Source organism: Aythya marila (assembly GCF_965140915.1).
Source record: "Aythya marila genome assembly, chromosome: 9".
NCBI lineage: Eukaryota > Metazoa > Chordata > Aves > Anseriformes > Anatidae > Aythya > Aythya marila.
In genome coordinates this window covers 19,271,089-19,298,465 of record NC_139050.1, presented here as the reverse complement: position 1 = coordinate 19,298,465, position 27,377 = coordinate 19,271,089, and the positions used below count along the sequence as shown (strand labels likewise).

At 38.3% G+C, this 27,377-nt stretch overlaps 2 protein-coding genes across 8 annotated transcripts in view; both read left to right on the top strand.

Moving 5' to 3' along the window:
- The window catches only part of PIK3CA (phosphatidylinositol-4,5-bisphosphate 3-kinase catalytic subunit alpha), a 42,563-nt gene extending 24,906 nt beyond the window's left edge, over positions 1 to 17,657 (top strand). For 3 of the 4 annotated variants that reach the window (XM_082767191.1, XM_082767193.1, XM_082767192.1), the window contains exons 10-21: positions 3,594 to 3,718; positions 4,071 to 4,152; positions 4,661 to 4,825; positions 5,390 to 5,493; positions 6,294 to 6,465; positions 6,804 to 6,910; positions 7,350 to 7,471; positions 7,998 to 8,076; positions 8,711 to 8,881; positions 9,391 to 9,508; positions 9,661 to 9,812; positions 10,500 to 10,989. In XM_082767191.1, coding sequence (XP_082623317.1) covers positions 3,594 to 3,718; positions 4,071 to 4,152; positions 4,661 to 4,825; positions 5,390 to 5,493; positions 6,294 to 6,465; positions 6,804 to 6,910; positions 7,350 to 7,471; positions 7,998 to 8,076; positions 8,711 to 8,881; positions 9,391 to 9,508; positions 9,661 to 9,812; positions 10,500 to 10,770 — 1,668 coding nt within the window. In that variant the 3' untranslated portion in view covers positions 10,771 to 10,989. Of the gene's footprint in view, positions 1 to 3,593; positions 3,719 to 4,070; positions 4,153 to 4,660; positions 4,826 to 5,389; positions 5,494 to 6,293; positions 6,466 to 6,803; positions 6,911 to 7,349; positions 7,472 to 7,997; positions 8,077 to 8,710; positions 8,882 to 9,390; positions 9,509 to 9,660; positions 9,813 to 10,499 lie in introns of all 4 variants that reach the window. The other variant, XM_082767190.1, reaches the window with a different exon arrangement.
- Positions 11,754 to 26,962, top strand: ZNF639 (zinc finger protein 639). Of its 4 annotated transcripts, none has more exons than XM_082767198.1 (9): positions 11,754 to 11,883; positions 19,039 to 19,199; positions 19,640 to 19,800; positions 20,280 to 20,721; positions 21,323 to 21,426; positions 21,975 to 22,042; positions 22,636 to 22,743; positions 23,609 to 23,752; positions 24,041 to 26,959. In XM_082767198.1, exons 6-9 carry the CDS (start codon positions 21,985 to 21,987, stop codon positions 25,186 to 25,188), a joined length of 1,458 nt encoding a protein of 485 aa, XP_082623324.1. In that variant the 5' UTR covers positions 11,754 to 11,883; positions 19,039 to 19,199; positions 19,640 to 19,800; positions 20,280 to 20,721; positions 21,323 to 21,426; positions 21,975 to 21,984; the 3' UTR covers positions 25,189 to 26,959. The 4 variants fall into 4 exon arrangements, with proteins under 4 accessions (XP_082623324.1, XP_082623326.1, XP_082623325.1 ...); XM_082767200.1 differs by having other exon boundaries at positions 23,609 to 23,746; positions 24,041 to 26,955; XM_082767199.1 differs by lacking the exons at positions 11,754 to 11,883; positions 19,039 to 19,199; positions 19,640 to 19,800; positions 20,280 to 20,721 and adding an exon at positions 20,772 to 21,204.
- Positions 26,963 to 27,377: the final 415 nt, after the last annotated feature.

The window sequence follows — 27,377 nt, the reverse complement described above, 5'->3', positions numbered from 1 at the left end:
ATAAACCAATTTTTTGTTTTCTTTTTAGCACAGAGTAATATAATCTCCTTCCTTTCTATTGCCAATAAACTGTCTTAATTCATAACTGATCCATGCCTGAAAGAGAAACTGTCTTACTGTGCAGATTGTTAGGACCTTTTTGACATATTTAAATTACAGATTCAGATGTCTAAACTACTTTTCAAAAGTTGTAGTTCTCCTTCAGTGGTACTGTTTTTCTTCGTTGCAATTTCATGTTTATAGGGAGGCTTTTTTGTGTAGTGTAAAGGTGCTTATAACTTTTCATTGCCTGTTGAATAGGTTTGTTGTGACCATAAGTACCATGAATTTTAAAGGAATTGATTGCCATACTTACTACATGAGAGTAGTCCTTTAGCCCCCTCTTCTATGAGGCTAAAGACAAGGCTGTGAAATTAGTTGGTATGTTTGCATTTTCTCATGGAGGCTGGTGTAAAGACTGGAGAGTTTCCCCAAGACGGCTTTGTGGTCTATGTGAAAAGTTCCCCTGTACCAAAAATTATGTAGGTGTGAGTAAGCCTCCAGCTTGGGAATTCTGGTGATATTGACAGCAGGCCCTTCTCAAAACATCCTGAACAAAGAGTTGTGGGTATTGGATTTCTCTTGATGCTCTATGGCAAGTCCATCGTAGACTGGTATTATCTGCTTATGGTATATATTGTGACTGAGAGGTGCTGCAGGGCTCTCAGAAAGTTAAGGACAGCTGGCATCTTGTTAAAGAACATTCCTTTGCTGTTATGTAGCCTTTTACCTAGGCTTTGATATGTTGAACTCATTGTTTAGTTCTACATGTAGGCAAAGACTGAAAAGGGTTAGGAGACTAAGCCAGTGACAAAGTAATCATCAACTTGCGTTTTAGAATTTAAAATTAAAAATATTTGAGGTAGAATAATGTCTCAAATTACTGCCTTTTTTTGTGATAAACCTTACAATACCATAAAAGCAGGTCATAGTGGTTAAATATAGAGAAAGTCTATTTGCATCAATGACCAAGTTGATAGGGAAACAGAAATTATATTCCAGTATTTTATTCCAGGTTTCCCTTTCCCCTTATTCATGCTGCTTTTTTTCCCTAGTCCTCCTCCTTGTCTTAAAAAAATCCTCTTAGCCTTTCCTAAATCTCACTGTGTGAGATTTAACATCACTAGTGATCTTTTTGTTCCCTTTATCTTATAATGTATGGTATCTCCAGGTTTGGGGCCAAATTATCTATATTCAAGTACTGTGCATATTTATGGCTATTTTTAACGTTAAGTATTTTTAGGGAAATAAGTGACAATGCATTACACGTTGAAAATCAGATACTAGATTGCTAGCATTGGCCATACCTGAAAGAACTTTATGCCTGAAATGGTCAAAATCAGCAAAGCAGTCACTGAGGTTTGATTTCTATATAAATGTTATAATATAGAGAGCATAACTACATCTATTGTTTACCTTGAGATGCATTACACTGCATTTAAATAAATTAATGCATAAGGCAGCATTTATAGATCCATTATTATCTTTAATATGAAAGACTTTTCAAATATTAAATCTCATTTACTGTCCCACAATTCATAGAATTTCAAGTTTTTGGTGTTGACTGCAACAGGATAAATGCATTTTCCTTCTGGGCTTGACCTAATCTATGATCTTTCTGACCCACTATGCAGGTACATTTTATACTTTTTTGACATTTAATTACAATTTAGGATAACTCAGAATCAAGATAAATATGTACAATTAATCTCTTCAATATCAACTACTTGATTTTATATCAGGAGTAGGGTGATTGTAGAGTTATAATGAATAAATATTCATCAACTTCCCTACAGAATGATTCTGGCTTTGCTATTTGCATTGTATGTTAACATGATATCTAAGAATGTGTTCCAGAAATCTTTCTATGCCAACACAAAGAGTAGTCCTGAATTCTCTCAGTTTCAAATCTAGTCCATGTGCTTCAGACTGACAAATTAACAAGAGACAAAGGTACTAAAAATTCTGTGAAGTAATATTGATAGATGAAAGCTTGAAGGCTGGAATATTCTTGTCACACACAATAGTAGTGAACCCATCATGGGAGCATGTAATTTATGTAATTAAAAGTGAATATAAAGTAGAGAACTTGGAATCTGCAAGTATACATCTTGTGGCATAATATAACAACTGATTCTACATTTGCGTGCGTTCTTAGAAATATTTCCGCTTCATTTTTTAAAGGGTGCCTTGATCTCCTATCTGGAAATTTCCTATTGTTCCTTCTTGCAGTTTGTGTTTTGTGTTTTTTTCTTTTTTTTTGTTTCTGTTTTGAGTGGGTTTTTCCTTTGTTCTTCTTTGTTGTTTTTTTTTATTATTATTATTTTTATTTATTTATTTTTTATTTTTTAAGCTAGATGCATTGGAAAGACTTTCTGTAAAAGACATGCAGATGTTTCTGTCTCAAAGTTCTAGTTCAACCAGTGGAAAATTACAATCAGTAAAACTGGTGGATAAAGCCCAGTTCATTCTTGTCTACTGTATTTTTTTAATGTGTTCAGTAGAAATTACACAGGGAAAGAGCAGAACAAGAGATCAAATGCTGTGGTATTTTTTCTCAGTTCTAGAAGTTACACAGTTTAAGCATTCTGAACTTTGGAAAGGGTTGATGTTCATTTTCTTTTGTATAAGTCAGTATTGTACAGACGTCAAAACATGAGCTCGCTTTAAAAACACTGTTCCTGAGTAGAGCTTTTGGGGTAGCATCTTGTTAAGTGTCAAACTTGTTTATTACATTGACCAAAGAAGGTCAATGAAGCTGGAGAAGGGTTTAGAGACCAAGTCTTATGAGAAGTGGCTGAGGGAGCTGGGGTTATTTAGCCTGGGGAAAAAGAAGTGCAGGGGAGACCTTATCGCACCCTACAATTACCTTAAAGGAAGCTATGGCAAGGTGGGATAGGTCTCTTCTCTGAGGCACCACATGATAAGACAAAAGGAAATGGCCTTAAGTTGTGCCAGAGGAGGTTTAGGTTGGAGATTCAGAAAAAAATTCTTCACTGAAAGTGTTGTGAGGTATTGGAACATGCTGCCTTGGGAAGTAGTTGAGCCACCATCCCTGGAGGTCTTCAGAAAACACGTAGATGTAGAGCTTACAGACATGGTTCAGTGATGGACTTGGCATTGCTAGGTTAAAGGCTGGACTAGATGATTTTAGGGTTTTTTTCCAATCTGAATGATTCTATTATTCAACACCCATACTCTGCTTTTTCAGTTCTGATTCTTTTTCAGCCCTTTCAGCAGTTCTCAGCATCATCAAATCTGGAGACAGAAATGACCTGTTTCATTTTGTATCACTAGTCTGTTGCTCATCAGATGCCAACTGCAGCTATTCCACCACACAGCTGATTTTGTGAAATGTACTTCTTGTCCCAGTAGTGACTAAAAGCAGTCTTTAATTTCTTTTCTACTTGTAAGTGCTCACTTTTAACAGAAGGAAACAGCAAGGTAGTATGGCACGATGTACAAATATTTCTATATTTTTAAAATACTTGTGTATGATGTATGACAACGGTAGAAAACGTGTGGAGGATTAATGGACCACTGTCTCTCTACAGAGTAACAGAATAGCTAGAGATAACGAATTAAGAGAAAGTGACAAGGAGCAACTGCGAGCCATATGTACGCGGGATCCTTTGTCTGAAATCACTGAGCAAGAGAAGGACTTCCTTTGGAGCCACAGGTATTGGGAGGGGAGAAACAAAGAACACAAAACAGAAAATCATTCATTGTCACAATCAAACTTCATTCCCTTGATTTTGATTGTTTTGGGCTTTGATCCCTTTTCTTTATTCTGTATGTTTAGGTTGTGCTTTAGAAAAGGCTTATGAGCCTTAAAGTTGTTTAATTAATTTGTTTTTCCGATTACTGTAGTCTTGCATTCATACGTAGATGCAGACAACACTTTGATATCAGTTGGATCCTGCTGGCAAAGGGAGAAAAAGATGCGGGACTGAAGGAATGTGGTAGATAGTTATAAAAACAAAATGATGCTTTGTACAAACAATCTTTTTTTTTTTTTTTATCTTTTGCAGGCACTATTGTGTAAATACACCAGAAATTCTGCCCAAATTACTTCTGTCTGTTAAATGGAATTCTAGAGATGAAGTAGCTCAGGTAACAAAAAACACTGGAGAAGTTTAAGTTTTGAAGAAGTTTGAAAATGTTACTTTACAAGAAAACTTCCAGAAGCTGTGTGTATGATAAGTTGAACGAAAACTTAGATGGTTCAAGTTGCCACCGTAACTGGCTGATCAGTCTGTGTTTGTTTTATGTGATCCATTTGCCTGCTCCAGGAAAGGCCCTCAGTTCTCATTCTTTAACTCAGACTGAGTCCTAGTTTTTCTTCTGATGGCATTACTTCAGTCTTTGTTATGTCAATTAGTTAAATGTGAGGGTTTTTTATTCTTTTTATAGTGGATAAAAAAAAAAAAAAAACACACAAAAAAAAAACAATCAGCTGGCAACTAATACCAAATTGTTTATTTAGAGGTGACTGGCAAGTAAACAGCTTCTATTCAGAAGCAGTTTGTGTCTGATATGTCCTTCTATTATATCTTCTGTGTATTATAACTTTTTCCTAATCCTTGCAAATGTGTAACGTCCTTGGACTTCTTGTTCACAGATGTACTGTTTGGTAAAAGACTGGCCTCCAATCAAGCCAGAGCAAGCAATGGAGCTTTTGGATTGTAATTATCCAGATCCAATGGTGCGAGCTTTTGCAGTTCGGTGTCTAGAGAAGTACTTGACAGATGACAAACTGTCACAGTACTTAATCCAGCTAGTACAGGTATTTAACATGTTTTGGTATACTTGATGCTTTATGTATATTTGATAATTACAGAGGTTTAAAGTACAACAAAAGTTAGGACATTGTGAGGTCCTCAGCAGTATCTGTTTGCACTGCAGATTATATTAGCAGGAGGAGCTCTTGAAGTTAAAATGTGGTTCATTTTCTGTAGTGCTTTGGTATCTGTTACCAATATTAAATGCCAAAAATTAACAGATACAGAACTGTTCTACCAGCTGGAACAGGCAACTATTTCAGCTGTCTTGCATATGGGAAAGTATGAACAGAAGCATCTTTTTAAAATTTGAAGCAAGTTGAAAGTTGAGGCTAAAATATTTGGTAACAGTAAAAGAAGCCTCAGATGGCAAGTTTCTGAAAGAGAAGCAGTCTATGCACTGTTAGCAGATACTGTTCTTATGCTAACGTGTGCAATTATTAAAATACCAAGATCAGTCATTCTACAAAATGTAATGTAAAACTTGCATTGTGTTTTATCTAAGTGATTTAATCTATATGTAGATTAATAGAAATAATATCTAACTTTCTTTCTTTATCCTTAAATAGGTTCTGAAATATGAACAGTATTTAGATAATCAGCTCGTGAGATTTTTACTCAAGAAAGCACTGACGAATCAAAGGATAGGACACTTCTTCTTTTGGCATTTAAAGTAAGCTTAATATCATGATTAGGGGTGGTGAGATACCTGCTGTGTTTAAACAAAGCAAGCCTTATTTTAAGAGTTTGAGTGCATAGTTTGGTAAGAGAATGCATTCCTTCCAGTTTAAAAAGCTAGTTATTAGATGACTAATCTTATGTTTTTTTCCTCTAATGGTGATTATTCTAAAACCCGGTAGCCTAATTGAGATTACTGAAGCTTCCCATGTTAGCTGTTCACAACTTTGACAGATTTCTGCTATTTGAACTTTGTTGTATGCCAGATCCCCTCACCAGTCTTACAGAGAATTTTGCCAGAGCAGAGTTACTTCTGAAATTAAGTGAGAAATATATGGAAAAGTATGTTTCTAAAAAAAACTATCTCTGCAGACTTCTCTTGACCCGCTTGATTTGACCACATAAGTCTTTGAAAGTTACGGTTCATACATGCATGTTTAGCCTTTGTCTGAGCAAGAAATCTGGAACTTGAGTTGAAAGCTTGAGGCTTAGTGCGGCATTTCTGAGAAGCATGGATTTTTGATTAAGGAAAATCTTAGAACATGGAGCAGGAAGGAAGGGGGTGGGCAAAAGAGGGGAAAGCCTGAAAACCTTGTGCTGAATTAGCTGTAAGGAATACTGAACTCTGATCAGTCCAGTCAAAATGAGATGAGTTTTGGGAAGTCAATGCTAATTACTTTGCTGGGAAGAAGGACCCATAAGCCACCTTCAGGAAGATGTTATGAATATAGTTTCATTTTGGCACCTGTAAGTGGTCTTGTCTTAAAGCTGCAACTGTTCTTCCTCTCTGTGTAGGTCTGAAATGCACAATAAAACTGTAAGTCAGAGATTTGGTTTACTTCTGGAGTCCTACTGTCGAGCATGTGGAATGTACCTGAAGCATCTGAGCAGGCAGGTGGAGGCTATGGAGAAGCTGATTAACCTCACAGATATCCTCAAGCAGGAAAAGAAAGATGAGACACAGAAGGTATTATAAGCTGTCCACATACCAAAACTGTTGCTTTTAGTCATAGGAATTAGTAGAACTGTTTTATTTGATAAAATAGCAATGTATCTATACTACTAACATTGGTAGATAGTATGTTACCTGGAAGCTGTAGCGTTTTCTATGTTCATTACCATTGTCTGCCTTTTAAAGCAATAGAACCAAAGCTAAGAGCTTCCATTTGAGTAATGTGTGACTAAATGGAGTTGCTGATGTTGGAACAGTGTAAAACCATCCTTTAAACAAAAGCTGAAACCTGATACTTATCTTCATTTATGTGTAGTCATTGTTCTCACAACCTGAATGTGATTATTTATCAGGTGCAGATGAAGTTTCTTGTTGAACAAATGAGACGACCAGATTTTATGGATGCTTTGCAAGGTTTTATCTCTCCTCTTAATCCTGCTCATCAACTGGGAAATCTTCGGTATTGTCTTCAGTTTTAAAATTTGTCCAGATATTTAAGTAAATGCTTAGTAATGTTAACATATACTAAATGCTAGCATTATCAAAGTTAGCTGAATAAAATATGTAGCAGAGTGAAGTAGTTTCAACGTAATGACTTAACAAATTAGAGAACAACATGACAGCTGTTCCTGTAAGGTGGTAGGAACTGTAGTTCCATTTGTGAAGAATGCATGCTACCAAGGGAATATGTATGATATAGCTTGTTCTTCCTTTGTGCTTAGCAAATGATTAGCATTGACGTTAGTAATTTAAGTTTCAAGTTGGAAATAGTGCTTGATTGTCAGTTACCTGTGAAGATCTTATTTGATACTATTTTAAAGAAAACAGAGTGAACATGGTAGTATTATAGAAACATGGTATGAATATGCTTATTTCATATGAACCTTATCTCTTTATAGGCTTGAGGAGTGCAGGATAATGTCATCTGCAAAAAGACCCCTATGGTTGAACTGGGAAAACCCAGATATTATGTCTGAATTGTTATTTCAGAACAATGAGATAATCTTTAAGAATGGAGATGGTAAGGAAAAATAAGTGTAATTCAAAACCTACGTATTTGTTTATTTTCCTGGCATACTACATAGTATTTTTTTTTAAGCATAAAAAAATGCATTTAAAAAAAAACTGACCAAAGCAATTTTTTCCCAGAAAAACTGAGCATGCACAAATAAATATTTGTCTCAAAGGCATGTGCAAAGTGTTTATGTTCCTAAATGTTCAGTCTGTTGGGGTAGAACATGACACTATTTAATACTTTGTTTCCTTACACGAAAATGTTTTCAAGACTTCATTCCAGATGTGTAATGTTTAGCTGATTGACATGACAATTCCATTGTTTTTAATATATATTTGTAAACAGCTTGGAAATCACCACAAGCTTATATTCATTCTCAAGTTATTTAAAAGGTTTTCCTCTCTTTTGAGAGATCAAAACCTATATTAAACTATACAAACGTCATTTCCGTTAGAAATACTACTAGTTGGTAAAGTCTAACAGTGTTCTGTGTTACGATATGTGCAATGTCTTATGTATTTGACTATTCCAGACTTACGTCAGGACATGCTGACACTACAGATAATTAGAATTATGGAAAACATCTGGCAAAATCAGGGTCTTGATCTTCGGTAAGCATTAGAGGTCATTCTCAAGCAACAAATTATGATCTTTAAGGAGTGCGTGAGTAAATGGCTGTTTCTGGGTACAGTTAGTCCATTAATGTCTGGATAAATAATAATGTTCCTGACTGTAGATTGCAGTTACAATTCTGTACTATGTTCAGGCACTATTCGAAAAATCATCTTGAAGGTTCATGCTGCTAATTCAGTTACCTGCTGCTTATTTATAGTAATCCATGAAATACTAACATTCATTCTCTCAGTATTTAGATTCTGTCTCTAATATTTCATTTTGAATATAGTTGAATAGATACTGTTGAATCATGCTGAATGTCTTTTTAAAAAGTCTTTCCAGTGGATTCCCCAAAGTCTTCAAAAAGTGTCAATAAAGTTTTTCCTTAGTCTTTTGCCTTGATACAAAACTAAAGAACAGAAATGGTGAATACATTGGCTGGCATGTTACAAGACTAATACCTGGTACATTTTTTCCATGCAGCTAATGATAATACACCTGTGAAACATTAAAGATAGATTTTCATATCCTGAAGTCAGTAATGTGAAATTTACCTAGTAAGGATTATTAAACAGTACCTGTTGGTCGCTATCTTAAAATGTGCTTTCTAAAAACCACTTTCTCTTACAGGATGTTGCCTTATGGTTGTTTGTCTATTGGTGACTGCGTGGGACTCATTGAGGTAGTGAGAAGTTCTCATACAATCATGCAGATTCAGTGTAAAGGAGGCTTAAAGGGAGCATTGCAGTTCAACAGCCATACATTGCATCAGTGGCTCAAGGACAAGAACAAAGGAGAAATGTGAGATTTCTTGTTGCTTTTTTTTTTTCATGTCCACTTGCTGTTTTTGAAGCTTCAAGAGAACTAAAACTTATCATGAGGGAAATTACATCCATCAGTATTTTTCCCTGCCCTCATTTGCCTAATAGTCCTGCTTTATTTAGCTTGTATCTAATGAGTTTGAGTAGTTGTGTGACTTATCAACAGTAAAGCATAAGTTGAAGGTAGAACTATGAAGACAAGGCTTAACTCTGTATCTTAACAGTAGCTCATCAAAATGAAAGCTACTGTCTGTTTTCAGAAGAAAGACAGTCCTGCTTGCTGTTCCATGATCTTAACTGTAAGTACTTCTGTTTTCAGAGTGTGCTGAATTTCTTCCTTACTTTGCTAAAGTCTAGGAACTCCACTTCATTGAGCAAGGGTAGTAAAGTTGGTTCTTCCCTTTTAAATAATAATTAAAAAAAAAAGGGCTTGCAATTTTGTTTTACTAGAATATCTACAAGAAAATGTCTTTTGTTTGTTTTCAATAGGTATGATGCAGCTATTGACTTGTTTACACGTTCTTGTGCTGGCTACTGTGTTGCCACCTTTATACTGGGCATTGGTGATCGCCACAACAGTAACATCATGGTGAAAGATGATGGACAAGTAAGATGTTTTTTGCAGGAATATAGCATAATATAATCTCAATTTGATACGAGTTTGTTTAGAAAAAAATCCATCCAAACTCTAAGTAATTTTACAATAATATCCTTTAAACAAAGATTACTAATCCTTAAATACCTTTTTGTCTTTCCAAGCTGTTTCACATTGACTTTGGCCACTTCCTTGATCATAAGAAGAAAAAATTTGGTTATAAAAGAGAGCGTGTGCCATTTGTCTTAACACAAGACTTTTTAATAGTGATTAGTAAAGGAGCCCAAGAATGCACCAAAACAAGAGAGTTTGAAAGGTGAGCAGCTTTTTTAAGCATTTAAATTCCAGAGTGTTTTGTATATAAAATGCACTTTAATACTGTGTTATTTTAATTATATTGCCTGTTTGAATGCTGCACTGAAGCTTTACTTGCGTTTTTGTCTTAACCTGACTTACATTAGTGATTTCAGCATAAACTGGCATTTCTCACCCAATGTTGTAATAAAGCAAATGCCCATCTTCAGTGCATTCTGCAGAATATCTAAGGAGGAACAGTTACCTCCCCCACAAAATTACAGGAGAGAATTGTCTCTGTCACTGGTAATAACCAGGAAAGCACTGTGTTTGCAGCAGCGTATCAGGAAACTTGCTTTATAATCTGAAATGTCAGCAGCAATAACTAAAATGTCTCTGTGAACTCCCTTAGACTTGTGTTGAACATCTGCACAAACTGCAAATGAGGATTACAGACAAGCTTTCTAGCCTCAATTTGTCCGTTGTGTCAGTCTGACCCTTACAGAGTTTTACAGAAGTTAAGATCACCTAAGTAGGAATATAAGGATATCTCTTAGCAACGTTTTGATGTTCTTGTTAGACTATTACTTGATATTACTAGATTATTAGACTAAAAATGTCTACCAATAGCCTGAAAACGTGTTTAGAGATTAAAAATGCATCTAACAGGCTTCTACACTGAGCTCTTTTTCTTCCCCGTCTTTTCCAGGTTTCAAGAGATGTGCTATAAGGCTTATCTAGCAATTCGGCAGCATGCCAATCTGTTCATAAATCTCTTCTCCATGATGCTTGGCTCAGGAATGCCAGAACTGCAGTCCTTTGACGATATTGCATACATTCGAAAGACCCTTGCATTGGACAAAACTGAGCAGGAAGCTCTTGAGTACTTCATGAAGCAAATGAATGATGCTCACCATGGTGGCTGGACAACAAAAATGGACTGGATCTTCCACACGATAAAGCAACATGCTTTGAACTGAAATGAAAGCAAAGAAAACAAGAACTGAACAACCCGCTTTGTGGGTACTGCACTGTTAATACCCGTTAGCAGCAAAGACTGGTTGCATAGGAATTGCACAAACCATGAACGACATTAGAACTTACGGCAAAAATAAGAGATGAACTGTACAGACAACTGTTGAAAAATAATGTAAAACAGGGTTTCAGATAGCACTAAAATTGTACTCTTCAAAACTTAAGCTTTAGTATGATGTGTGACTTCATGTTATGCCTTAAGCCCAAAAAGGTAAACTTGGAAGAATGTTTCCTTTTTTCATTTGATAGGATAAATTAGAAGGAAAAAGAAAATAGTGCTAGCATGAATATAGAGTCCATCACATATTACCTTAGATCTGGTACAGCAGCTAGAGACTATGCTGGACTGAAAAGCATTGAAAGACAGTTCAAGTGATAGTGGATATTTAAATGCAGCATAGTTTGAAGGGAAGGAGTTTAAGCTCAAAGATCTAAAAATAATAGTGAGAGGACAGTGCCTTTTAAAATGCGCTCAGAGGCATTAACATATTAACATGGGGTTTAGATGAACCTTTGATTTCTGGGTCTGTCATCTGCACAGTTTCTGATAGCAGTAGGAGATTGGCCCATTCAGGATGGTGTTTCTTCTGCTCAGTATTTCTAGGGGTGCAATTCATACCTTCACAAAGAAACTCTTCTTACCATCCCCCAAAACTGACTAACCTGGAAATTGAATGGTCAGAATTGGGTTTAGTGCAACAAAGAGTTGTAGTGTTCATCTTAGGTTTGCTTTAATCTAACTTGAACTGAATAGATTTTTTTCATACATGTTTTCCAGAACCTAAAGAAAGGTGAGTTATTAAAATTATTGAAAGATTATTTTTTTATAAAGGCTATTTATATAATAGGAACTATTATTAATATATATTCTTTATTTACATGATTTGTCCAATATTCACTCTTTTAATTTTGCAGCCCAGTTCTATCTGTCCAAGACTCCCGTTTCCATTAGTGTCACCGAAGGTGACCAGATATACTCCTAGGACCAAATTCAGCCCTGGTGAAAGAGGACACAAGTAGCATTGAAGAAGTGGGGGAGACACCCACTAATGCCAGAGGTGAACTTGGCCTGATTCTTTTTTGAAAACAAAAACAAAGCAAAAAATCAACACACATTGGGGCAATACTCTTCACATTACTGAAGTGGTATGCTGGCTATTCAAGGAACGTATGTTTAAACCCTCAACCTTTGGGTCCACCATTTCTCCTCTTTCTTCCTCCTCTGGAAGTGGTTGTTTAATCCAGTAACTGATACATCAGAAATAGCTGTGTAGATTTTCAGTATGGTCAATAACAAGCAGTTCAACATACAGCAGATACATTTGGCTAGCTCAAAGCATGTGGAGTTACCAAACATTTTATAGCTCTGTCTGTTTTGTGTGTGTGTAATATATATTTGTAAATCTAGTTGTTGTCCTCCAACACAATTATGATGTGTGCAATCAATTAAATTGGCACCACTTTTTGAAACTGTTCAGAGTACCAAGGATGTCAGATTGCCCTTATGCACAACTTCAGGTAGAACTGTTTTTCTAACTACTAAACAGGTTTTTTAATTAGTGAAACACATGATTCTGAGGGTGATGTTCACCCTAACATTTTAAGCTCACTAGATTGGCAGCACTTGGAGTGAATTCCAGAGGTCTGGGGGCTTTTGGGGGTTCAACTCATTCACTTGCAAACACACACCGAGGTGCCACTCAAAAAGTGCAATACCACATGTAATATAAAATATGCTGACAGCTGGTGTTAGATTAGAATATAAGTATATAAATAAACTGTACTTTGTGCAGGCTGTACTGATGAGGTAATGAGTGGTTGGCTTCATTTAGCAAATTGTAATATATTAAAAATGTGCAATTGATTACATTATGAAAGACTTTGGGGATTGTAAAGGCAAGACATAGGTCTTTCAAGACACTTTCATAGTCAAGCTCTTGCAGTTAATTACTGTACACATAGATACTTGACAATGTTCTGGGGGGAAACCTGTTTTTGTGAAGACTATAGAAGTTCCACGAATAGTACGGGGAATGTGAAGTTTTATTTCCTTAGTTTTACTAAACATTTTGGAATAGTCCAACAGACTTCCCGTTATTCTTTGACTGTTACATATTCCTTTTTGCTCATATGAATATTTTCACTCCTGCTAACCTTGGTCATACTTTCCAGAGCAAAATTAACCTTTGTACATACTACTTTGCAGTCAACACTAATGGTGTAGCTCTTTGAAAACACATCTTTGTTTCAATGAGTTCAAATTGTTTAGTTCACAAAATCTGAAACCCTGTTGGCTGTAACTCTTAATTTAATAGAGTAAACTCATTGCACAAATGCCATATTAGGTGCTATATTATCCTTATTTATCTATTATTGAAACAATGTTTTACCTTCTTTATATAAGAGATGGTTGGACTTCTCCAGTCTGGATGAAAAGATCAACTCAAATTTATTGCATCCTATGAGCCCAACTTCTTTTGTACTTTACCCCTTCCTAGCCATTTGCTTCTGTAAATATGGGTATGTCTTTCAGTTCAAGCATACAGTGTTCTGCACCCTTTTTGCACAAACAGAAAGGTATGAGGAATCAGGCTCTGTTTCTAAAAGTTCTTGCAACTAAGTGCTGTGCACAAGCTGTAGAATTTCGTATAGACATCTAATAAAAGAAAGGAAACTCCATAGTGATATAGACATAATATGATTTGGGGTAATTATAGTTTAAAAAAAAAAGTAGAGGAAGATCATGGGCTTTAAGCTATTGTTCCTACCACAATCAGGGTGAGCTTTTGGAAAACATTCCCCCAGTGTTCTGGGGGAAAAACAAAACACTTTTTACAGCTTCAAAGCGTTTAACACTAATTACTTTATCCTGGTATGCCAGTTTTGTGCTAATACAATTTCACTACAGTGGAATTTTATATTGACTTACATTGGTGTAAATAAGATCTCATCTATTCTCAGTATCAGAAGTAAGATCTGCTTACAGACTGTAAAAGCACCTGTAGCTGAGCTCTATGTTTTTACAGATTGCTTGGAATTTGAAATTTTTCTTTAATTATTCCTACTTCATGGAGATTTGAAAATGTTCCCTTTTGTTCTGAGAATCAGCTGCACAAAACGCCAAGTAGCTTATTTTGAGCTTGAATTGAATCTGAACACCTTGCTCCTGCAAAATTCCATAGGAGGACTGCCAGAGCAAGAAGCCCAGCACTGGGCCATCCATTTTATTACAAAGCATTAGGAAATGGCGATTTAGTGAAATTTAAAGACTAACCTTTTCAACTGTGAAGCTATTCATGTTTGATTTAATGACAAGACAGGTTGCTGCTGACTAGTTTTTCATAAATTAAATTCTTTGCTTTCCTGAAGGTAGCTGAAAAAGCACCTCTGACTTACGCACACCTTTCTGTTCTGAAGGAGTGCATTTGTAGTTTCTTCAGACCTGCAGTCACTATAATTTGAAAGAAAGAAAAAAGCATTTAAGCATTTAAATAAAACCAAAACTGTTAGTGGTTTCGTATCTTGTGGAGAAGATATAAGCCTGCATATTAAGGGCAATATAGAAATAACCAAGCTTGTAGAGAACTTTGTATGTGATGACCCTGCTGGTGGTGTTTTGGAGGGTTGTTTTTGTTTCCAACTTCGCTTTTTATGTAAAATGTTATAAGCCCTTTAGCAGTCAGTAGCCCATGTTCATGGACAGTTTGAAGGCATTTTCTTTGCTTTGTCATTTTATAACTGGCATGTTCCAGCGTCTGTTTGTAATTGTGAATTCCTCCTGTTTTGCATGTCTGTACAGGTTGCAGACCTGGGCTGGACCCATTCAAAACAAAAGCCACTTAAATTACTATTTTGTTGAAGACTTTGACATCTTTAAAATGCTTCAAGTTAATGAAAATGGTGTGGTATTACAGAGAATTGTAACTTGCTGCTTCTGAGTTTTTTTTTTTAAACTTCCATGTTTCTTTCTCTTGTTCTAGTTTTACTTGAATGGAAGAACCACACTTCTTTTGTTGGGTTTATTTTTTTAACGCTATGTAGCTGTTGTTGCAGATCGTTGAATCTCCATTTTAGTTTTGCAATACATGTTTCATACAAATGATTTTTTTTTTTTTTTTACCTTTTTTCATGCTGAAAGTTGTCTCAGTTTAAGTAAGGCTCTATCTGTCCAAAAAGATGTGTAGCTCAGCACCCCTGCAGCTGATCACGTGTGGGTTGTTTTTTAATCTGTGTTGATGAAAGAAGCCAACTGGAAACTAGATAAAGAAGCTTTCTGTCTGCATACGTTAACCAAATCGATAGGTGCTCTGGTGTTGGAGAAAATCTGATTTCACTTTATGCTGATACAACACTGATTTTGTGAGAATCACTCTGGATTCACACTAGCACATGAAATCAGAAGTAGGCTCCATGTATATTAAAGCCCCAGGTTGCTTATTTGTACGATTCAGTGTGAGAGCTGTTCTCTTCATGAGGGATGTTTCCTAGCTGCTCAGTTAAACCCTTGACAATTTGACTTTGAAATACTTTCTTTATTAACTAGCCTTTAAATCTCTAATTCATAGCTGCAGTAGTCTTGTCTGTAGTTGCCTTTACTTGTGAGACCTCCAGGATTTTTATTGCTTGCTAGCTTAAGGAAAACTCTTAAATATTTTCTCTTCCTATTCTTTCATAGTATTAAGACTTGCAAACCCACACTCAGGAGAAACACAGTAGTTCTTAATCCAATATCTGCAGTACAGTGTCCTTCTTGGCTTCTGAGTTTTATGGGGTAGACTTAAAAGGATGAGATCTTACTGTGTTAGCATTCCTGACTCTAATCCAGAGGTGGATCCCTTTCTCCATCTCTCTTCCTTTCCCTTTCCAACACCCACCTCCCCCAAAACAAACATGCCCATGGTATAAGGGTAACTTGAACCATTTGTAAGAGAAGATTGATTGAAGCGATGCTCTGTCTGTTGGTTTTCCATTGGTTTGCATAAACATGTTTTAAGTGTCCTTACTGTCACTTCTGCATGTGACACAAAATATTTTCAGCATGAAGGTGGCCAAAAAAAGATACTCAACCCTATCTTGACTCCTGAAATACTGGTGCCAATTTCCCAGTAGCTGTAAACCAGTTTAGGAACCGTTTAGCTCAGCATAACCGTAGCAATGTGGTTAGGAACCTGATCCAGTATTAGAGTTAATCACAGTTAAACCTGACAGTTGTATTGCTGAGGTTACAGAAAGCCTAACTCGAGCAGAAACTTTCTCCTGCAAATCTTTTGTCTGCTGTACTTAACCCATGAAGGCCAAAATGTGGATATTCACAGCTGGAATCCAGTTCTGTTTGTTTCTTTGATCTATGTATATTTAATTTGTTCTCAGGCTTTATTAATAGTGTTCTATAGCCTAGATTATCAGCTGTCCCAGGCTGTCCGAAGTTTTCTTTGTTTGATGTAGGGAAGGGAGAAGAGGAAGGAGAAAGAAAGAGATGAATCCTTATCTTAGAGCCACTGTGGTCCAAATTATTCATCACCTCTTGTGAAGATAAACATAACTTCTTCCTCTGAAAGCATCATCCTTTCTCCTTGCCCTCTCACCTCTGCAAGTTTTAAGTGTGAATAGCCACATACACTATCAAAATCCACTTGCCTGGTGGAGAAAATGATTCTTAAAAAAAAAAAAAGTGTGTAAATATATATGGGTGCAGTCTGTCCTGGATTCTTGGGATTGAAGTTTGGAAAGTCTTGTTGTTACAAGCAGCACCATGATGGCAGGAGCTGTCACAGAATCATAGATGGCTGAGGTTGGCAGCAGCCTCGGGATCTTCTGGTCCAACTGCCCTGTTTGCAGGAGCAGGCTGCCCAGCACATCCACCAGCCAGGCTCAGAGGATCTCCAGAAAAGGAGAATCCACAGTAAAAGTTGTATTTTTCTTGATGTTTGAATGAAATTCCATCTATTTCATTGCCTTCTTGCAGGGCTGCACTGAGAAGCCTTGCCTGTCTGTTTTACTCCTCGCCATCAGGTATCTGTATATGTTGACAAGATGCCCCTTGAGCTTTCTCTTCACCAGGCTTAAACAATCCCAGCTCTCTGAGCCCTCCCTTTGTATCCCTTCACTGTCTTCATGGCCCTTCGCTGGACCTGCTCCAGTGTGCCGGTGTCTTTCATACTGGGGAGGCCAGCAGCGCTGGCTCGGTCTCTCCAGCGCTGAGCAGAGGGGAAGGATCAAGGATCACCTCCCTTGACCAGGATCCCGCTGGCATTTTGCATGGATAGAGCCCAGGAGGGTGCATTCTCTTGATGCGTCTCTTGCTTTGTTGAAGTTAGTGGCAGTTACACGTCTGCATCAAAAAAGGGAGTATGAACACCCACCAGTGCTTGAAATACTTCTTAAAAAATGAGACAATTATCTTTGAAATAACCACTACTGGGGGCGGGGGGGAATGTTGCAATGTGTATGTCATTCTGTAATAAAGGTCCTGTGGTATAATAGTTAGGAAGCAAGACATTTTTAGTAATAATGGGCCAAAAAACTATTTAAGATGCAGCAAGATGCATGTGTTGTCGTACTGAGAATAGTCTTGCAGTACATTTAAGGAAAAAAAAATAGAAAAAGAAAAAAAAAACTTTTTCCCTTCTGCTGTGCTAAAGACAAGTTTGGCCTATGACACTTATTGTAGTTCATGTTCATGGGAAACTGTAAAAAGTCTGCTTTTTATTTATCTTCGCGGTCTGTATCACATGCTGTTTATTAAAAAAAACTACTTTTGTTTGGTTTTTATCACACTTTTGAGTGTTACTGTATATACTAACAACTAAATTAAAATAATATGGTTGGTACACTTGTGAATCCTGAAGTGAGAATTTAAGGAAACTTGAGTCTTGGAGGTGTGATTTGATGTTTCAGCTCTTCTAAAAAGGAGATAAAAATTTTGTGCATCTGTTAATTTAGGTGGGGTGAAAAATACTGAAATAGAATTTGCATTATTTATGGGTATGGCCAAGTGAGAGGTCTTAACGGCACATGGCATTCATTCTTGTACATGTTGATCCTCAAAATAAGTAACTTTAATTTTAGACGTGGTCTGTCAAAGCTGTGAGAAGAGAGCGGACAATATTTAAGTGTTTCAGCTGAATGGTTGTAAAGCCTCTGCTAAGTCAATCTGGTTTGGTTCTGAAAAATATCCTTGGCGTTTCATCACCAAAACTATATTTAAAAATGAAGACTAGGTCATATTTTTGTATCTGATACTGATTTTGAAAGATTGAGAAACATATTTGGGAAATTACTCAATGGCAAGAATAAGACCATGAGGCTGTAATAGAATTGCTGAAGTTCATCTGTGGAAAGGCTGGTCTATTTTCGACTTCAATTTCCAACAAATTGTTATTGTGGGAGGCATGTGAGTTTTCTTGATGAGAATTTTGCTTTTTTTGGAGGGATGAGAAAAGTATCAAGATGTAATCAGGTCGCTGCTAAGCATCTTTGATGCCCTCAGTAGGTTTTAAACTTTGTGCACTGGTCAATTCTGTTTCAGATGACCTCTGCCTAGTTTCACAAAGGGCTGAGGGCCAGCAGATGCTCAGCCTACCCTGGATCTGAACTCTTCATTAAAGATGGACACTCATCATCCTTACAGTGATTTTGAAATTCAAGTGGAGCTCTAATCTGGAGAGGACTGTCATTGTCCTCTCACTGCAAGTCTTAAGGGAAGCCCTGAAATCCCCATGCTCCACAGCTCCCTCAGTTTCTCTCTGAAATGTGGGTCAGGCTGGGGCCTTCCAGGAAGGAAATTAAGTTCCATTACAGGTAGTGAAGTCACCTGGATTTGTCATCCCCTTGGCTGCAGAACAAGATACTCTGCCTTTGTAGCTTGTAAGGTCGAAGCTGGTGTGTCTCCAAGTTCCAACAGCAGCCTGCCCTTCACTGCTACGGGTGGGTAAAAGTTGTCCCTGTGAGCTACACATTCTGATGTCATTGCCAAAAAAAAAAAAACAAGTTTACCCTATCCTTCCTTACTTCAGTACAGATACATCCTTGCTAATGGAAATGAACATCACTTGTGTTGCCTGTTTAAACCACAAGGTGACTACCCCTGGGCTTCTTTATATATCTGGTTGGAATGGGTTCTGAGTGCTTAAAAGCTGACCCAGATCTGTCTGAACATCCCAGGCACGTGAGGGTTTTGAAAGTGAGATTAATTTAGATTTTTCTGTCTAAAGCATTGATGAGCCTGTCTGGTGCCTGTGACTTTGAACTGGATCTACGGCTTCAAAGGGGATCCTCCTCAGATATTTCTTTCTTGGACTCGGTCTCGGCATCCTAGCTGACAGGTGTGTGTTTGGGCTGTGCTGCATTGTGTGGAGAAGAAATCAGTCAAAAGGTACAGATGATGTATTGTGCTTTATGTGACAGTGACTTGGTTAGCCTGGTTGTGTCTCACTGAGCAGGACTGAATTCAAAGGAAAGAGTTGTTTTCTTTTTTTTCCCCTCTTTTTCCCTTGGCAAAGTACAAATAATAAATTCCCATTACTGCTCTCCACTGGAAACTGGGGAAAGTGCTTCTCCCCCTCCCCCCTTTCTCCCCCCAAATATTTACATAGAAAACGTTTTAGTGAATAAAGGGAGAAATACGTGGGCATCTACACCTTTGGGTGACTATAGCCAGTTTATAAGAAATTTATCACAAGCCATCTTGGAGTAAGCTCAGGTTCTATGTCTGGAATAAGCAGTAGAGAACAAACTGAACTGGGATGCTAGTACCTTGCTTGATTGGTATAGCTTAGGAGATACTAGATGCATCATATTTATTTAATTTCTAAGGACTCAGCAATATGTCTTCAAAAGGATCAGTCTGCTTGCATTCATGCTGCTTGCCATCAAAACTTCTGCGTGATCATATGACAGAGCTCTTCCTATATGGCTGTCACCAAATCAGCTCACCCTAAAGACGTGTTTTCCAACTTTCAAGACAAAGGCTGAAGGTAGGATTTTATAAACAGAGTATGTCCAGTTTCAACTCCCAGCTAATGAATAAAACAGATGAGATGTAAGGTATAACTTTTTATTATCCACTGGAACAGTAACATTAGGGATGTTGTGGATTGTCTGCTAATTGAGAGCTTTTAATTTTTTAAATTAGTTAACTTCAGGCTAACCTAGAGCACAGCAGTTCAATAAAGGGAAGATTTGATAAAATTCCACAATCTGCTTTGTCATCAAACTACCATTTGAAATACCCTGCTTTGTGGGGAGATACAGACTCACAGAATGGCACCTTAAAGATCACCTTTAAAGATGCCAGGGAAGGCTGTCACTGTTCTTTTATTTTTATCCCACTGTGACATAAAAAAGTGAGCAAAAAAGGGGGAGTCATTGGTGATATTCTTGGAAGAAGGTTGAAAAGGAGATGGATCGTTATAATAACTTCCTTAACCCTTATTTTATATTGATTCTTCTCTAGAGCAGCTTTAGCAGCCGATACAAAAAGCTTTGTGCTTTATGAGCATCATGCTCTATCTCCTCTGTAACACAGGACCAAGGCCCAACGCTACAGTGATGACCCTGTCAGTCCTGAGGGGGGCTTCAGCAGTGCCAGGGGTTCCTGCCTGCAGGTGAAACCACGCTGTGAAGCAGGCAAAAAGCGGCGCTGGGAGCACCTTTCGGGGCTGAGAGGACGGCTCCTGTCCCAACGAGCCCTCCCTCAGCGCCATGCCGGGGGCCGAGCCCTCCCCTCACAGCACAGCCCCTCACGGCCGCCATTCCCCCCCGCGCCCCTCAGGGGGCGCCATGGCGGCGGCGGCCTCCCGCCCGCCCCGCTCCGCCCCTTCCCCCGCGGGGAGCGCCGCGTCCGGGGTTGGCAGCGGCGGCCGGGGCTGGGCGCGGGGAGCGGAGCCGAGCGGGAGGTGAGTCCCGGAGGCGGCGGCTGCACGGGCGGGGAGCGGCCGCCGGCATCGCCCGGGGAGCGGGGTGGCTCCCTCCTTCCCTCCCTCCCGCCCGCCGTTGGCCCCGCCGGGCGCGGCGCCCGCTCGCCGCCCTCCCGCCCCCATCTTAGCGCTGCCCCGGCGCCATTTGAAGCCCGAGCCCGTGGCCGTGCCCCCGTCCCCGGTACCGGGCGGAGCCGCCGGGATAAAAAAAAAAAAAACAAAACCCGGGGGGGGCCCTGGGTGCTGCTGGGGAAGGGCCGGTTCAGGCCGGGCTCACCGGGACGGTGCCGATGCGCTGGGGGCTGCTTGGCAGCGAACCGCCGCGGTGCTCTGCTGCCACCTCCATTTCTTCTCCTGTCCCCAGCAGCTGCCAAGCGCAGCCGAAGTCAGCTAACCCGGCACAAAAGGAGGGCAAACAGCATGCGCCTCGTGCATTTTGACGCTAATTTGAATATAAACTTTGTATGTTGTTTCCGCGCCTCTATTTCAATAGCTTCGCGGTTAGTAATGCTTCTGTGTTTGATCCTGATGTGACTTTTTATTTTTGGTTTAAACCGTTTTAAATTCTGTCACTCCACAGATGTAAATCTTCATGTCCTGATGCGTTCACTGCACGTGGGAGCTGCGCAGCCATCACCTTCCTAGCTGCTCTCCTTGCTGATACTGAGGAGTCTAGGATTTGGGGTAAGATGACATTTCTGTTAATGTTTCCAACGTGCCTCAAAATATCCCATGTCTGACAAAAGGCCACAGAATGCAGAACTGTTTCTAATGAGCACTTGAGTGACTGGAGTCTTGACCTGTGTCTTTATAGTAAGCCTCATTATTTTGTTCCAAACCAGGAATATGAACCTAGACTCCATTATGCATGTGCATTTGTTGTGTTCTTAACTATAACAGAAGGTGCTGGATGGGGCAAGGGGGTAGAAAAGGTTGCCAAGAGAAGCTGTGGATGCTCCATCCCTGGAGGTGTTCAGGACCAGGTTGAACAAGGCTCTGGGCAACCTGATCTGGTGGGAGGTGTCCCTGCCCATGGCAGGGGGGTTGGGGCTAGATGGGCTTTAAGGTTCCTGCCAACCCAAGCCGTTCTAGGATTCTATGAAAAGCAATCTTGAGTGTGGTGTTTGGGTTTTCAAAATGTTTGTGTTATTTCATAAACTTGTGAAAGTTAAGAACTAGATAAAAGCAAGTCAGGCTAATTCTTCAACCTTTTCACTTTATGGTTATTTTAGACCATTCAAAATGAACGAACATCCTAAAAAGAGAAAACGGAAGACTCTACACCCTTCTCGATATTCAGGTCAGTCTAGAGCTTGAGTTATGTACACACTTCACTTAGTTTAATTTGCTTCAGGTGATCACTTTATTATGAAAAGGGTACTTATATCAGGAAAATCAGTAACTTTCAGTAAAATCAGTAAAAGGGTAGGATAAGGAGCCTTGTTCCGAATGTATAGAGTAACCACTCTGCATTCTCCATTGTCAAGCCACTTTTGGTCAGTGCATCTGACCCGTTTTGTTCTGTACTCCCTGCACATTGGAAAGCTCACACAAACAATAAAGGGAAGATTTTACTAACGCACAGGGGAGAAATTTCATGAAAGTTGGATTGGGGGTGTCCATAAGTTCTCAGCACTGAATTAACTGTGCTCTCGTCGCTATCTTCAGTGGAAGCAGAGATTGATAACAACTGCGTCTGATGCTCTGAACATCAGGACAGCAGCTGAAATCTGCAAATCAGAACAGTGATGTTATCAGACAGGCACAGAATCCTCACAACGTGAGAAGTAATAACGTGGCCAGTGAGAAGAACTCTGGTGAATGTTAAATCCATATGTAGCTACATCCATTTGTTAGTGTAAATACTAATTTTTATTTTTATTTTTAATCTAGATTCTTCAGGTGCTACCAAATACATAGATAATAGTGGAATTCTTTCTGACCACTGCTACAGTGTCTGTTCTATGAAACAACCAGACATAAAATATTCTGAAAACAGAGGTAAGAGTGCACTTTGAGATCTTGTTCTATAATCCTTAACTATTATACTCCTAAATCCTTAAATATTATACTCCTATTCATAGAAGTAAGTAGAATACAAAATACGTAGTGGCAGACTTCTGTGCATTGTTCTCATCTGGTATGCCTAAGACTAGTGGAAGGTTGTTTAGTCGTAATTCAAATATAATTTTCAAAGTAAAAAGTGACAACAACAAAAAGATGCATCAATTTTAAAGTATTTAGAATGAATTTTAAACTTTATCTAAATATCCATTGGCCAGGTGCCATAAATCCAACTTAGATAATCTATGAGTTGAGAGGAAGCATACTAGCAATAGTAACCTGTACTTCAGGAAAGTGACATTTTAATACAGCATCCACTAATTGATGTAGAGTTTAACACACTGGGCAGAGTAAATTTGAGGATGGACTTTAATTATATTTATTTTTCCTTTCACTCTCAGTTGGCCAACAAGTATCCACAAGTCTCTCTAAGTATATACCTTAAAATATGATGACCAGAAATACTTAAAGATATTAAAAAGATGCGTCTTTCATGTGTAAACTTTCATTTAAGAATTTTATTTTTTTCCAGTGTAATCAAATGGCTGTTTTTTTTTTTTCTGAAATTGTAAAGACAGAGTTGCCACCTTTTGAATTATTCTGTTGACTTTTGTATGTATGGAAATTATTTCTGCGGTGTTTGTTAACTTCTTTCAATGTAGGTTACAACGTAAGTGGTATGTAAAGATAAATTTATATAACTAGAATAAGTAAGTAGTAAGTAACATCTAGGTTAAATCAAGGGAGTCAGGGTGATGCTAGAAAGGATGAATAATGACAAGAAAATCTTTTGTCTTTGCAGGTAGATACCACAGTCCTGTGCAGAGCATAGACACAGACGATGATGGGAGTCCAGTGCATGCTGGCACTTCTCACTGGAGTGGGTCACATTCAAACGTTGTGGGGTTGCACTATTCAGAACCTAAAAAGAAGGATAAAGGTAAAGGTAAATGCGTATTTGCAACTGAGATGCTGGGAAGCTGGAGAGCGTGGATGTTGGCTTTTAATATAGCTGGTATTTTCCTTTTTTGGTTTGATATAAGAGATGAAAAATTTGTAGTTTACATTATTTATGAGTTAATTAAAACTTTAAAATGTAGTCCTAGTGGCTGGGGAACAATAACTACTTTTTGTATGTATTAGCTATTACAGCTAACTGAAAAGTTAAATACGGACCCAGATTTTTTGCTGTATTTGTTTTTAACCTTCTGCTTGTATTATCTGTTTTTTTTAGATAAAGCTACTAATAATGGAATGTGTAAAGACATATGTGATTCACCCATATTCAGTGACATCCCTACAGAAGAGGAGAAACCTCTTGATATTCAAACTGTAGAAATTTCTACAACGGAAGTTAATGCTGTAGAAGTTCATGATATAGAGACACAAACCGTGTCACCTGAGAAGCTAGAAGCTGAGGATCTAGAGGAGATCCCTCTTGAAACCTGTAAAATCTTCGAGAAGAACCAGGCTTTGAACATAACAGCTCAACAGAAATGGCCTTTGCTGAGAGCCAACAGCAGCGGCCTGTACAAGTGTGAGCTCTGTGAGTTTAATAGCAAGTACTTCTCTGACTTAAAGCAGCACATGATCCTGAAGCACAAGACCTGTACAGATACTCATGTCTGTAAAGTTTGTAAAGAGAGTTTCTCCAGCAAAATGCAGCTGATTGAACATGTAAAGCTACACGAGGAAGATCCGTACATCTGCAAATACTGTGATTACAAAACGGTGATCTTTGAGAATCTGAGTCAGCACATAGCAGACACTCACTTCAACGACCACCTTTACTGGTGTGAGCAGTGTGATATGCAGTTCTCCTCGAGCAGTGAGCTGTACCTGCACTTCCAGGAGCACAGCTGTGACGAACAGTACTTGTGTCAGTTCTGTGAGCATGAAACAAACGATCCAGAAGATCTGCACAGCCACGTGGTGAACGAACACGCGTGTCGGCTGATAGAGTTAAGCGACAGCTACAACAACAAGGAGCGTGGACAGTACAGTCTCATAAACAAAATCAGTTTTGACAAATGCAAAAACTTTTTTGTATGCCAAGTGTGTGGCTTTAGGAGCAGGCTGCATACCAATGTCAACAGGCATGTTGCTATTGAACACACCAAAATATTCCCTCATGTTTGTGATGACTGTGGGAAGGGCTTTTCAGGTATGTTGGAGTATTGCAAGCATTTAAGCTCTCATTTATCTGAAGGGATTTATTTGTGTCAGTACTGTGAATATTCAACAGGACAGATTGAAGACCTCAAAACCCATTTGGATTTCAGGCATTCGGCAGATTTACCTCATAAATGTACTGATTGCTTAATGAGGTTTGGAAATGAGAAGGATCTTCTAAGTCATCTTCAGATACATGAGACAGCCTGATTACCTTTCCCTGTAATCAGTTTGTTAGAACCCAAATTAATTTTCAGTCACTAAAATGTATTAAATACAGTTTTAACAGCACTTGTACAATTCCAATGTTTTTATATCAACAAAGCATGTATAACAACTTGGTGTTAACGAATTTCCTTACCTAGAGCTTCGTTAGGAATGATCGCATTTACGTGTGATGGGTCATATTCAGGGGGGAGGGACAGTGGGAGTAGTTGCATGTTATAGCAGTTCTGATGCTCACCCTGTACTCTCACATTCAATGTACAAGACCAGTTCTTTAGAATTTTAAAAGAGACAAAGCACCAACATCTAGGTTCAAGCCTGAACATCGCTCTGACCTCAATTGCGCATCCTACTCATTTTATCCCCTGCAGCAGCAGGTCACTGAGCTCATGTTTAGAAAGCTTCATCAACCAGCCAAAGATAAGTGTGTTGCAAAACTTCCCAGGCATGCAAGTCTCCACATGTCAGCCTGCATTTACCACCCTGTTCTCCTGATAAGCTTCTAAAAGTGACCTGTTTTTCTCTTGGGGTACCTGTCCTATCTCATCATTTGCTTTGTCTTCGTTCAGTGTTCTGTTTTAGCTCCTGCCTGTGGAACCAACCAACAATGCTTTCATCCACACATTACTACAGACCTCCCACATCATTTCTATCTCCTTTATTTACCTTCAGTTCCCATGTTTCTCTTGATGCAACCCTTTCCAGAGTAGGGGGGTTGAAACTAGATGGTCTTTAAGGTCCTTTTCAACCCAGGCCACTCCGATTCTATGCAATCCTGACAGGTGTTGCTTGTGTGTAGACTGGGTCATGTTCTAAGGAGCCAATTGTAAGGGAATTTGTGGAATGTTCCAGATGAGAATGTCTAAAGAGCATGATTTTCATAATCTAGTTCTCACTGAAATGTCACCAACCTCATTTGGAGAAAGCCTCTATAAATGAGTTTATAATTACATAATTATAATTTTGTAGACTAAAAATTAGCTTTCCACCAATAGTAATTTGATGAAAGTTATTCTAAATCTGTAAATTTTAAACTATGTACTGCTTTAAAACACTGGTATGGTATAAAAGTTTAATCACTTTCAAATGATTTAACACAGCTGTTCTGATTAGATAGTGCTGTTCAGGCATTACTGGCTTCATAAGTGAATTTTTAAGCTTCATTCCGTAGCTGTATTTTTGAGTGACTGATAGTTGGATAGATGATAAGGGTGAGGTCATTTAGATTGTGCTAGTTATCGGAGTGAAATAACCCATAAAATAGTGGTGAAGTTTACATTTCTGTATCGCTTGTAAATTTGTAATGTAAGATTGTCTAATGCGAGATTTGTAGAGATATAATTAATGTATAAAACATTTCTTGATTGGTGAGATTTGGTGTTACCAGCTTCCGGGTGTGCAAGGGTTTTCACACTGAATTTTTAAAGCTATAAATATTGGCTATATAGTCGGTTAATGGAAGACCTGATTTATAGAGAAGTATTTCTAGAGATTCTGGAAACTAGACACTTCTTGCTTTGTAAGAGCAAGACCACTTTCATCATTTTGAAATGCTGATTTAGTACCAAATCTTACATGTCATTGTTGAAAAGGACAACTTGACTGTATCCTAACTGTGTTTTAGTTTATTGTATAGAGAATGACACTGTCTGTAGTAGAATTGCTGATTTCCTATTTTGAGCTCATTCATCATGGCTGGCTTAATATGGTAGCAATAATATAGTTAACAAAATACTAATGAGAATTATACATGGAAGGTTAATTTTGCTCATACGGGGATAAAGGGCTGGGGAATGCTGGTTCTTCTGTTAAGAGTCCTAGGGGAAAGACATTTTAAAAAAAAAAAAAAGCAAAAGCAGGATGAAGAAATGTGTGTGTTTGCACAGATCAGCACAGTGACCTGTGCAGGAAAGCTGCATTTTCCTCAATGAAGAGGCTCTTTTGTAAAAGTATGGAGCCTGTGACAGAAAACTTGTGTTTTGACTCCTCAGTAGTTTCATGTCAATTTTTACGTTGTATTGATTTCTGGTCTCTAAAATGGGAATTAAAACATGCCATAAGCATGTTTTGAGGCCAAACTCTTAACTAAAATGCACACCACAGTGTCTAGTTAGGAAATATATTCAAGTTTGACTTGGCATGGATTTTACAAATTAGGGACTAACATTGGGTTT

Coding starts and splice junctions, on each gene's coding strand:
- ZNF639 (XM_082767201.1), top strand. CDS start 21,985: ATGAACGAACATCCTAAAAAGAGAAAACGGAAGACTCTACACCCTTCT. Junction 22,744..23,608: donor AAAATATTCTGAAAACAGAG/GTAAGAGTGCAC, acceptor TTGTCTTTGCAG/GTAGATACCACAGTCCTGTG. Junction 23,753..24,040: donor AAAGAAGGATAAAGGTAAAG/GTAAATGCGTAT, acceptor TGTTTTTTTTAG/ATAAAGCTACTAATAATGGA.